We start from the raw sequence: 14,028 nt of genomic DNA, 5'->3' as shown, positions 1-14,028 counted from the left end.
TACTCTTAATTTTAACCTTTTATATTGTTTTTATTCAAATACAATACAACTTTTATAGCTTGCATATTTTTTCTCTTCTTTTATCAGTTATCTACTCTAGATATACTAAAAATAAAAGTTTTTTTTTTCATATTTTTCTCTTCTCTTCTAATTTACTCTAGAAATACTGAAATAAAAGGTTCTTTATGTTTTTGATATCATTTACTAAAAAGCAAGAAAATATATGCAGAAAATTTGGTACAATGTTATAGAGTCAGGAATATTTTTTTTTTTGCTTTGGAAACAATATGATACTATATGACCGGTCTGCAGGGGATGCTCACTTCTCCATGGCACCTGAGCCCACCTCTGATGTTTTTGATCTTGAATACTGTTCGTTATCTCCATATTTTTCATGTATTTGTCCTTCCCAGTTCCTTTAAATTCAATAAAAGTTACAATATGTATATTGGTTTATTTTCAGACAACAAAGGGAAAAACCAACACATGGCTCAAAGCGATGATAGTATTTACTATCTCTCTGTTGTTGTCTGATCGGCTAACACTTGTTGCGCAAATGATCAAGCATAAAACATGGTATAAACTGTGTTTTTCTATTTTAAGACTGAAAAACTTGCGGTTTCTAAATCTTAAACATTTTTGTTTGAAAAAAAGAATATTGATGACGTTCAGGTTTTTAAACCAAGATCTAACACCTGCTTTTTTTTACTGTGAGATCATAACGCATCTATCGGGATATAAATACACAATTTACCATAAAGCCCATTATGAAATTTGATCACGTGATCTACCCGTTTTTATAAATCAATAGATGTGCTTAAATACTTCATTTTTTATTTTAATATTTCATATTCATTTTTATATCCATTTTATTTTGATGACGCCATTAAGGAATTTATATGCACAATCAATGGAGTAAAAATTTTCCAATATTTACATTTTCTGTGTTTTCTACTAAACCTACAGTGAAATTGATTCGAAAACTATTTTAGTGTATATTCAAGCGTAGAAATATACACAGAAAAACGTGCTACTAACGTCAGACTGAATCAAAAGAGACGTTAGTAAAGGTATTACGATATAGGGCAGCGGGAAATTCAAATATTGAATATATTTATGATGCTAGAAATTCAAATATTGAATATATTTATGATGCTAGCGTGCTTCATGAAATATGCCTATGTGACAGGTCTTTGAGATTCACACACCAATAACTCACATAAAACTGAAAAAAAAAACATACCTTTATTGAGTTAATAAAATAAAATCGATTCACACCTTAAAAATTATAATTATATGATCAGGCAAAAATCTTACAAAGAGTCACACAGATTTATGAATTTATGACATTGACGTTTGAACCTCAAAGTACACAGGGGTATTCCTTACGCCATATATATGTCCATATGGAGTTGTGGTATAAAATTTCATTGCAAAAGCTCAATGGCATATAAAGATATCGCGCGAAAACAAGTGTTTAAACAGACAGAATTTCTGAATTTAATACCTTGACCTTTGACCTCGAAATCAAGAGGGTCTTCTAATTGCCATATAAGGTGTAAACAGTTGTGTAAAATTTCACTGCAAAAGCTCAAAGACTTCACGCAATATTGCGGGGTAGTGAAAGTGTTACAGACAGACAGAACTATAGATGGACGGACAGACAGACTGAAATTGATATTCTCTAGTTTCAGCGGGGGGCAACAAACGAGCAAGCTTAGCCAGTTGTGTTTTCTTTCCGAAGTATATGTTGTATGACTTAACAAGTCTGTCCGCTATTTAGCATTGGGATCGAATAGCCTGTTTCCCTGGCCTTCCCATAGGCTAGTAGGGCGCCGTAACGGATCCTACCTGTACAAATTGTTCCGCCCGGAATATAGGGGGAAATGAGGCGTACTTCGCATGTGAGTTAAGGCTACATATGGAAATTTCTATACGAAATATCTAATTAAATTCCATAATTGCTCTACATACCGCACAGAAAATGCTAAGACTTGTTTTCTAATACATTCTTGGTACCCAAGACATGCAATAGCCAGTACACATTATGACGTCATATTATGACGTCATCGACCTGTACTACACAAGTTTATCAGAAACATCAACAAAATCGCTTCGGCGCAAGGGCATACCTTACTTTGTTTTACAGAAACAAGGTATCAAAAGACGCAGGATATTCCAAGGATTTAAGATATTGCTGCACAAATGTCGGCAGTGCAATTGGTTACTTACTATTCGTGCAGTTTTAAGTTTTTACAAGGATAAAAATTCACTGTCCAGGGTAAGTTTCATCAAATTTTTATCAATTGAGAAAGCGCATAGAATTTGTGCAGCAATTTTATTAATTTTAAGAATATTCACCTTAATATTATACATTGTTTATTTTAAATTAGATAGGATAGGCCCTTGCGCCGACGTGATTTTGTTTATATGATTTAATACCTTGAATGGGAGAGAACAATGACGTCATAATATGACGTCATAATGTACACTTGCAAAAATAAACTGTGGGTACTGAGTATGTATAAGAAAATCAATTTGAACCTCCTCTGTACATAAAATATACAAATTATGAATTTTCATAAGCTTATTTGCATAGAAATATCCATATTTAGACTTAACTCTCTTGCGTTGGAGAGTGAATTCCGGGCGTCAGTTTGTCTCTCTATATATGGTGATACACAGGTTACGGGCGTAATCCAAGCGGAAAACAAGAGGAATTGCATGGGCAGGAATTTGAGGCGAAAAATGCAAATGAGCTACGCCCGGAAAAACAAATGACGCCCGGAAAAGAAATTACGCGTGGAAAATATAATTACGCCTGGAATGTCCTTATTATAATATAATACTATGTGACCTAAAAACCTATGTATTTACCAATGTTAACTAAGAAAAACATTAAGATTATGATTTACAACTTCAGCATTTTGAATTGTAAGAAAACATAATGTCGGGTCATTAACATATAGTATAGAAATATAACATAAATTTTGTGTATTAAGGGACACTTAAAAACATCCAAGATTGAGTGTGTATATAGAATTAAACAAACTTTTCACAATACCGGTACATTTTATCACTGTAGTAATCATATTGAAAGAATTTTAGTTACTCTATCAATACAATTCTTCATTTACTCAGTAGTTTACAGTTCCTCAGACTCACTGCAGCCTGACTATCAGACTATTTATGATTTCTCAGAAATGTGTGCAAGGAAACTCAAATATCTTAAGTAATTTTAGTGTCAACAAGTTATAACTATTATCATTCCACATTAGGCGACCATAATTTGATTTTTAGTTTTACGGACCTTTTCAAGAAAGGTCTTGTCGGAGGACGATAAAAAAAGAGACAAAAATCAAGCTTGCAACGACCTTTTTCACATATAAAAAGTCACACATTTCACTGTAGTATAAAACAAAACAAAAAACAACTTACAAGATATGTTTTTTTTTTTAAATATTAATACGCATTACATGTATAAATGTTGTTCATTATAAAAATTACAACTTTTACTTCAAACATTGTTTAATATGAGTACCATGTAATATTTGAAATTATGAAAGTTTGATTATGTTCTTCACTGTATAGTTTGCACATTCATTTGAGTGTCATTTGAATAATATTCAGGGTAAATATCCAAGTTTAACTTGGCAATTAAACGAATTAATAATATTCTACAGACGGTCTGAGTTTCCAGCTTTTAACTGATGGATGAATGGATTTTTCTCACTATAAGGAGCAAGAGAACCGTTTCCTGAATTTAATAAAGATCTGAAATTGATGGAATTGGAAGTACCTGTTAGCCAAACTTAAAACTTTATTCATTTTTTAAAAATAACATGCGTAATCTATCGAGAATGAATTAGATGGATTCTTAGATCCTGCATTCCTTTTTTTACTCTTAGTACATATGATATCAAACTAAGCATTATTGTAGTCCTGTTCTAATCTACTATATCAATATATTTTGAAATTAAAAAACTTTATTACCCTGTTTAGCTACATAAATTCAAAGTCTTCTAGAGGTACCGTCAAGTTGCTCTGCAGTTTCAAGGGCTTTCATATACAGGTTTTGATGTAGGATTTGCTAAGTCAATGAATCTCATAATCCGCGGTGTTCCCTCTGCAGACTCTTTATTAGTTACCATGTACTTGCTTTCATTTCCTCTTTAAATTAATTATAAAGTACTGTAGTTCATGTCTTTCCTGATCACCGTATTATTTATGGAGGAATTGTTTTGTTTTCCACATCTGGTATCTCTGTCTTTGATAAAAAAACACTTTTCATGAGGATAATGAGCAATTACAACTGCAATTACATCTGGTAGCACAGTTGACATCTTGATTATTACCTGTTACCAGTGCCAATAAACAGATTAGGTACCGGTAAACACTGCATGACCGCCATTTTTGTTTTTGACTTGTCGGTATTTTACAAATCGAAGAAGGTAAAAAAATCCGGATTTTTTCGAAATCGATAGAAACAGCAATTAAAAAATAGAGAGAGACATGCAATGGGGAGGGTTCAGAATTGGTAGATTCTCGATGAAATCAAAGTTGACAGCTCACTTTCTTCTTCCATTCTGCACATGTGTTTTGATTACGTTTCTGACTGATTTGCTTTTATAAAACACAGGTTTGACACGAGCGGATTGAAAAATTCCGATTTTATTTTTTTATTTTTGAAATGCAAATTTTTAGAGTCGGCGGATCCGTAAAACTAAAAATCAAATTATGGTCGCTTTATCCTAATCAAATTTACTCAAATAGGCACCTTATCTGAAATGACCCTTAATTGATAATTAAATTGACCAATCAGAGGATTTTACTTCTCCTGAAAGTTTTAGGCGTAATTTTTTCTTCTATTTCCCTGCTATTTTATGCCCGGAAATCTTAACTTGCCAATTGACGCCCGGAATATACAAACGACGCCTGTAAGACGTCTCTTCTCCTGAGGCGTAACTTTTAGAAAATTCCGTCTCCGCCTCAAGTACGCCCGGAATTTGCCAATTCCTGCTCAATTCCACCAAAATTCCAGGCAGAATCCGCCTTTGAAATTCATACAGGTATCTACCGCTTACCCACATGGAACCAAACACCTTGATTCTTTGGTCCAGCAAAATGCATGTTGCCCTCAAACTCAGTCAATGGCTGTATCATATCCAATTTTATAAAATAACATAAAGATAACAAAGTTTTCATATACTTTATTTTCCAGTATTTTGAGGCTTAACAACTTGATTTCAACATTAACCCTAAAACTTAAACATTCCTCAAACAAAGGTCAATTTGAATCATGTCTCATGGCATAATTTGATAAACTAAAAATCACACTTGCACAATAAAATGACTTTCTTTAATCCTCCCTTTTCACATACACCAATAGACATATTATCATCATGATGTGTTACTTTGTCAGACCATGTTATAGTAAATTTTACAAGTATCTACCTGGTCTCGCATGAAATTCTATCAAAATGCTGGGTTAACAACAAAACAATGGTTTATTGTTTATAACAAAAATGAATTCATAAAAGCACTTCTCGTGATAAAAGTAATAAACTAATTTTTTTTTCAGCTCACTTATTACATGCATTAACATTATCATTGAGTTTTGAAATGTGACAAGAATATTTTTCTGGTGTAAAATGTTTCACTAGAAACAAAATATTTAAAGAAGATAGTCACCATTGTAACAGAAGATTAATCAATAACTTTTATGCGTGGTTCGTTCCTATATTTTTAAGCTCTATGGTCACATTATTTCCATACACACATATTAAATTATCATTTGTATTGTATGCATTGTATGTCCTCACAAGTTCCTTCTCAAACCACAGCACATCCCTCTACACAGTAATAATCTTCCACAGCTTTTACAAGATCAACCATTGTCATACAACATCAAATAACATCTACACAGAATAATCATCTACAGCTTTTACAAGATCAACCATTGTCACACGACATCAAATAACATCTACACAGAATAATCATCTACAGCTTTTACAAGATCAACCATTGTCATACAACATCAAATAACATCTACACAGGAATAATCATCTACAGCTTTTACAAGATCAACCATTGTCAAATGACATCAAATAACATCTACACAGAATAATCATCTACAGCTTTACAAGATCAACCATTGTCACACGACATCAAATAACATCTACACAGAATAATCATCTACAGCTTTTACAAGATCAACCATTGTCACACGACATCAAATAACATCTACACAGAATAATCATCTACAGCTTTTACAAGATCAACCATTGTCATACGACATCAAATAACATCTACACAGAATAATCATCTACAGCTTTTACAAGATCAACCATTGTCACATGACATCAAATAACATCTACACAGGAATAATCATCTACAGCTTTTACATGATCAACCATTGTCACACGACATCAAATAACATCTACACAGAATAATCATCTACAGCTTTTACAAGATCAACCATTGTCAAACGACATCAAATAACATCTACACAGAATAATCATCTACAGCTTTTACAAGATCAACCATTGTCACACGACATCAAATAACATCTACAATGAATAATCATCTACAGCTTTTACATGATCAACCATTGTCACACGACATCAAATGACATCTACACAGCAATAATCATACACAACTTTTACATGATCAACCATTGTCACACGGCATCATATAACATCTACACAGTTTAATCATCCACAACTTTCACAAGATCAACCATTGTCATATGACATCAAATAACATCTACACAGAATAATCATCTACAGCTTTTACAAGATCAACCATTGTCACACGACATCAAATAACATCTACAATGAATAATCATCTACAGCTTTTACATGATCAACCATTGTCACACGACATCAAATGACATCTACACAGCAATAATCATACACAACTTTTACATGATCAACCATTGTCACACGGCATCATATAACATCTACACAGTTTAATCATCCACAACTTTCACAAGATCAACCATTGTCATATGACATCAAATAACATCTACACAGAATAATCATCTACAGCTTTTACAAGATCAACCATTGTCATACGACATCAAATAACATCTACACAGAATAATCATCTACAGCTTTTACAGATCAACCATTGTCACACGACATCAAATAACATCTACACAGAATAATCATCCACATCTTTCACAAGATCAACCATTGTCACACGACATCAAATAACATCTACACAGAATAATCATCCACATCTTTCACAAGATCAACCATTGTCACACGACATCAAATAACATCTACACAGAATAATCATCCACATCTTTCACAAGATCAACCATTGTCACACGACATCAAATAACATCTATACAGAATAATCATCTACAGCTTTTACAAGATCAACCATTGTCATACGACATCAAATAACATCTACACAGGAATAATCATCCACAACTTTTACAAGATCAACCATTGTCATACGACATCAAATAACATCTACACAGAATAATCATCCACAACTTTCACAAGATTAACCATTGTCATATGACATCAAATAACATCTACACAGAATAATCATCTACAGCTTTTACAAGATCAACCATTGTCATACGACATCAAATAACATCTACACAGAATAATCATCTACAGCTTTTACAGATCAACCATTGTCACACGACATCAAATAACATCTACACAGAATAATCATCCACATCTTTCACAAGATCAACCATTGTCACACGACATCAAATAACATCTACACAGAATAATCATCCACATCTTTCACAAGATCAACCATTGTCACACGACATCAAATAACATCTACACAGAATAATCATCCACATCTTTCACAAGATCAACCATTGTCACACGACATCAAATAACATCTATACAGAATAATCATCTACAGCTTTTACAAGATCAACCATTGTCATACGACATCAAATAACATCTACACAGGAATAATCATCCACAACTTTTACAAGATCAACCATTGTCATACGACATCAAATAACATCTACACAGAATAATCATCCACAACTTTTACAAGATCAACCATTGTCATACGACATCAAATAACATCTACACAGGAATAATCATCTACAGCTTTTACAAGATCAACCATTGTCACACGATATCAAATAACATCTACACAGGAATAATCATACACAGCTTTTACAAGATCAACCATTGTCACACGACATCAAATAACATATACACAGGAATAATCATCTACAGCTTTTACAAGATCAACCATTGTCATACGGCATCAAATTACATCTATACAGAAATAATCATCTACAACTTTTACAAGATCAACTATTGTCACACGGCATCAAATAACATATACACAGGAATAATCATCTACAGCTTTTACAAGATCAACCATTGTCACACGATATCAAATAACATCTACACAGGAATAATCATACACAGCTTTTACAAGATCAACCATTGTCATACGGCATCAAATTACATCTATACAGAAATAATCATCTACAACTTTTACAAGATCAACCATTGTCACACGATATCAAATAACATCTACACAGGAATAATCATACACAACTTTTACAAGATCAACCATTGTCATACGGCATCAAATTACATCTATACAGAAATAATCATCTACAGCTTTTACAAGATCAACCATTGTCACACGGCATCAAATAACATATACACAGGAATAATCATCTACAGCTTTTACAAGATCAACCATTGTCACACGATCTCAAATAACATCTACACAGGAATAATCATACACAGCTTTTACAAGATCAACCATTGTCACACGACATCAAATAACATATACACAGGAATAATCGTCTACAGCTTTTACAAGATCAACCATTGTCACACGGCATCACATAACATCTACACAGAATAATCATCCACATCTTTCACAAGATCAACCATTGTCACACGGCATCAAATAACATCTACACAGGAATAATCATCTACAGCTTTTACAAGATCAACCATTGTCATATGTTATCAAATAACATCTACACAGAATAATCATCCATAGCTTTCACAAGATCTACCATTGACACATGAATTTAAATAACATCAACACAGATTAATCTCCTCTGTTACAGCTTTAAACAATGTCTTTAAAAGGCATTATACAGAATCTACACAGGATAAATCAAACATCCACTGTTGTCAAACCACTGTCTTAAGGCATTACACAACACATGAGGAAGGGAGTTAATGTCTCGCAGTATGATGTAGAAAGGAAAGGGGAAGTTATCCATGTAAGGCTTGATTTTTGGTAGATGAAAATAAACCGTCGCTCACCTAACAGGTGCTTGGTCTCTAGGCCTGCTGGGAGTGTAAGGCTTCTATCTGTCTCTGTAACTTCTCTCTCCTGTCAATCAAGTTGAGGGTCAAAGGATGTTGTAGGTGGGAGGGAGTGACCAGCAGATGTAGACCCGTCATTTGTCTTGACCTCAGTATCTGTATTTTAAAATATTCAAAAATTCCTACAACTGATAAAAAAATATTTATTTCTATTACTTTATATGTAAAAGAAAGATATGAAAAATAACGAATAGTATTCAGTCTCAAAGTCTATTACACAATTAAGCATTGAATTAATATTTTTGGATGTCTACGGTCCTTTGACACACCTGGCCGTGCCGACAAATTGAATACCGCGCTTTAGCGCGGTATGATAATTTGTCGCAAGGCCAGGTGCGTTATAGGACCGTAGACATCTAAAAATATGATTTCAATGATTATATTTACATGTACATTCTCTAATTTTCCTTCTTTATAATTGCTTATTTCGTTAATCTTAAATTGAATTTAGCACCCTTCAAAACTGTCTTGATCAATAGTTGTTAGAGCCGTCTGTGACGTCAAATGACGTAAAATAACGTTGCAAAGTTAAATAACGCAAACAAACATTGCGAGGAAAAAAGTGTCAAATTAATTCTTAACCCTAACTACATTAATTTTTACATTAATTTTTTAGGGTTATATTTTTTCATGAAATTGTAATAAAACATTTTACATGTTGGTGTTCCTAAAGTATTGAAAATGCATATAGTTCCTACTGAGTACCAGGGTATTCTAACGCGCGGTGACAAGGTTTCGCGTGTGTTACAGAAATTTTAACGTCGTGGATTTCTAATAGATTTCATAAGGAAAATTACACTGAATGTAAATATTACAAAATAAGTGCAGAGCAAGAACGGACCCCCGAAACATCAAAGTTGTGATCAGTATCTAATTTTTTGAGATAAAATTGATAATCAACAGGATATAGCAAATTCCAGTTTTTTTTTACACACATCAATATTTTTATGTGTACATCTGTCTTTAACTTACCTCCCTTTGTTTAAGCTGTAATTTGATCTTTGTCTTGACCACAGAATCAACCTTGGTTTGTGGAGGAAAATGCTTAGTAGACCTGCATACACCCACATTTTCTCTACTGTACTCATATCAGCCTCATTGTCAATTATACTGCAAGTATTCCACTCAAACACTCCCAGACTATAAATAAATCAGGCCTCATAACTCCAAGCAGGAGATCTATTATGGTTTGAATTAATTTTTAACTGCCCCTGTGAGAAGGATCTTTGTTTTGGAGGCATGTGATGAACTCTTACACACTCTTTTGTATTTGTCTTCCGATTCCTTTGATTTAAACATGGTCACAGTGAAGTATTGAAACAAACACTTCAACAATATGCTGTCTCAGCAGTTTTCTAAGGGGACAACACGAGTGCCTTGGTATATTTTAAATGTTTATCATTAAAATCATTTTATTGACTTTCTCTAAAGTCTTTGAATTCATGAAGCTTGTGAATACACACAAAATCTAAATTACAACTGACCTAGTTTTTAGATTCTCTTTACACAACATTGAACCTTGAGACAAGATGTGCCGTGACAGGATCTGTGTTTTGTGTAGACTTGTATTTTTGTCTCTCAGGGGTACATCAACAGTAAGATGTTTGTCCTGTGATGACTTCTGTGTACGAGGTCTGTCCTGTGATGATTTCTGTGTTTCCACAGATTCTCCACACAACTGGTGGCAGGTATTTTGACTTAGAACTGACCTGTGAAGCCTTTCTGGATTTTGTAAATGTAGTGATAAACAACATTAAAATTTTATCAAAATATTTGACCTCTGGCTGGCAATTAAATTTAAGATTATCTTATATCAGAGGGTGAAGAGCAAACATTAATACCTTATTATATATTTTTTTTATTTCATAATACATTAACATTTTTCAATATCCCCAAGAAACAGAGTTGTATGGTAATGCAAACATGTTTGTTTGTGGATGTGATATATCCTGTACTAATTGGATTGATTCTAACTATATTTTATAACGTCCCTCGTGAGAAATTTCACTCATATGGAGACGCCACCACATGCCAGTGGAGATGAAAATATTTTCCTAAACTCGGTACTCAGGGCCATTGAACAGGAAGGGATCTTTTTCGCGTCACCCCGACCTTCAGGGTTATATGGTCTCGTACACAGGACCAGCCCCCGCATCCCACAGTGGGAATTGAACCCAAGACATAAGGATCGACTCCTAACTTTAACACTCTAGAGAAGAACTTCTAACCATTGCATCACAAAGGAGAACTGTTCTCAATGGAAGTGACTTTATTTGCATTGGGATCAATGTCAAATGATGTTTGAATTGTAGATATGCTCTTTGCAAGGGGTTGTTCTGGTTTGCAGTGCCGTTGTTGAGAATCATACAGTTATACCACATTCTCTATCAAATGTCATTGATCATGATTTTTTACTGTATTGTACGTTGATCTTGATCAAGATGATTTTATTAAAGTTTTAGTTTTTTGCTCTTCTGAGTGAATTTTTACTGCAATGCAGGAAATCCTGTTGTACTTTAGTTTAAGAACAGTACATTAGTATGATAAAGTTCAATATTTTATTAAATTAAATATACCAATTCTTTAAAATTTTTGAATTATAAACATTTCTAAAAAAAACAAGACAAGTATCGTTTAACATTATATATTTTATTTTTCACTCTTTGCTTCAAATCTGTTATTTAAAATTACATTTACTGTGTGGTAGTCTAGCCCACTTATTCTCTTATTCAATTTCTGCATTGATGCAAAGACTTACGGCATGGGGATTTAAATTTTCTTGTTATTCGGCTAACCTCAACTATTTACGTTATCTAAGACACAATATGTTCATGTTTAAAGCAGGACGTAAATAACACTCTACCTGGATACACGTCATACATTACAAATGGCCGACACTCATCACGACTATGAATGAGATTTACTGGACCACAAAAAAAGTATTAATTCAATTCATGTTCAGTATGTTGTAATCTATACCCGCTTATGAGACTAGTGTCTTAATAACCTACACTCTGATAATAAATATGTTGTAGAGCTTTCATCAATAATAATGAATGAAGTCCCAGACACAGCCCAGCATTATATTGAGTGTGACACGGAATCCTGTATAAACTTCTCTGTGTTTTACTGCAATACCTGTCATCAGCGAATATGTGACCAATGCAAACAGCGCCATCTAGAGCTGAACAAAGAACATGATATTGTCCTCTATAGACGGAGAAAGAAAAAACTTCCTTCAGAGAAATGCAAGATCCACCCCACAGAAAAATTAGATATTTTCTGTGATGTTTGCCAGGATCCTCTTTGTTCTACATGTTTTGACCAAGACCACAGTGACCATGGTAAAAGTGACCTTGAAACCATCTATAATGACATTTTACAGCGATGTCAGAAGGAAATAAATGATATCTGGAACAACATCCCTAAAGCTAAAGATAACATTGAATCAATGAAAAATTATGTCAAGAATGAAATTGCCAAAATAAGAGTTTCCATGCAGAAGAGAGCTGATGAACTGAAAATGGTTGTTAATAGTGTTCTAACTGATAATAATAAAAAATTAGATGAGATCGAGAACTCTGTCCTAAATCATATGGGGGAACAACAGAAAAAAACAAAGGACTACACAGATTACTTGGAAGGAATGATTGTAGACTATGAGAGTAAAATGTCTTCAATTAAACCCACAGAACTCATGACATTCCATTCAGACATTTCATTAGCTACCCTGAAGATGACTAGTAAATCTGAACCCAACTTGCCAAACTTTACATTTGGTACACTAAATAAAGAAGAAATAGCCAAACAGTTTGGTGAAATAGAACTAGATTTATCAGAAAGGTTTGAGCCTTCTTCCATCACAAAAGTAAAAGAAGTCGCTCTCCAGAGACCTATAATTTACCACTTGTCTCAATTGCCCCCAAATAAATTTTGGGCTAGTGATATCTTAGGGAATCTCACACAGTATGATATGGAAGGAAACATCTTAAAGATCATATCCACCAATATTGGATACATTCAAGGTAACCACACAGTCACGACAGAGGGTAACCTACTTTACACAGATAACGATAAAAACACGGTATACAGAGTAAGCAGTGACATGTCCATCAACAAGTTTTTCGAGACAGGGAAATGGAAAGCTGGAGCCATCTACTCCTCTCCTGTTAACGGAAATATATTGATTGTGATGGAGATTAAACCAATCCAAAAGATAACTAAATACAGCAGAGAGGGAAGGAAGTTACAGGACATACAGTGGGATGATAAAGGAAAAACTCTCTATAAAAGTATAAATTATATCACAGAGAACATCAATGGCGACATCTGTGCATCTGACTGGAAAGCTGGTAAGGTTGTTGTGGTGACAGCATCAGGGGAGTACCGCTTCACTTATTCTGGTCACCACTCTCAGTCTCAATTCCGTCCTTTTGGAATCTGTACAGATGTCCTGGGAAACATTTTGGTGTGTAATGGCTATTTTACAAATAATGAAAACTGCACTAGTATCCACCTGCTTGACTTGAATGGTCAGTGCCTGTCTCTTTTACTCACACCAAAACAATGTCCTCCACGTCCCTGTGCTCTCTGCATTGATAAACAACACAATCTCTGGGTTGGGACATTGAATATTCGTACTGTCTTTGTGTACAAATATTTGCAGAATACAAACCCATGA

General features: G+C 33.8%; 1 protein-coding gene across 1 annotated transcript; it reads left to right on the top strand.

Annotated features, from left to right (window-relative positions):
* Window positions 1-12,399: 12,399 nt before the first annotated feature.
* On the top strand, window positions 12,400-14,028 carry LOC134243595 (uncharacterized). The gene has a single exon (XM_062725846.1). It carries the CDS (start codon window positions 12,400-12,402, stop codon window positions 14,026-14,028), a length of 1,629 nt encoding a protein of 542 aa, XP_062581830.1.

This window comes from Saccostrea cucullata, unplaced genomic scaffold (assembly GCF_032062105.1).
Source record: "Saccostrea cucullata isolate Sc308-1 unplaced genomic scaffold, CSIRO_AGI_Scuc_v1 ctg14221, whole genome shotgun sequence".
NCBI classification, from domain to species: Eukaryota; Metazoa; Mollusca; class Bivalvia; order Ostreida; family Ostreidae; genus Saccostrea; species Saccostrea cuccullata.
This window is presented reverse-complemented; position numbering and strand designations above follow the sequence as displayed.

Coding starts and splice junctions, on each gene's coding strand:
- LOC134243595 (XM_062725846.1), top strand. CDS start 12,400: ATGAATGAAGTCCCAGACACAGCCCAGCATTATATTGAGTGTGACACG.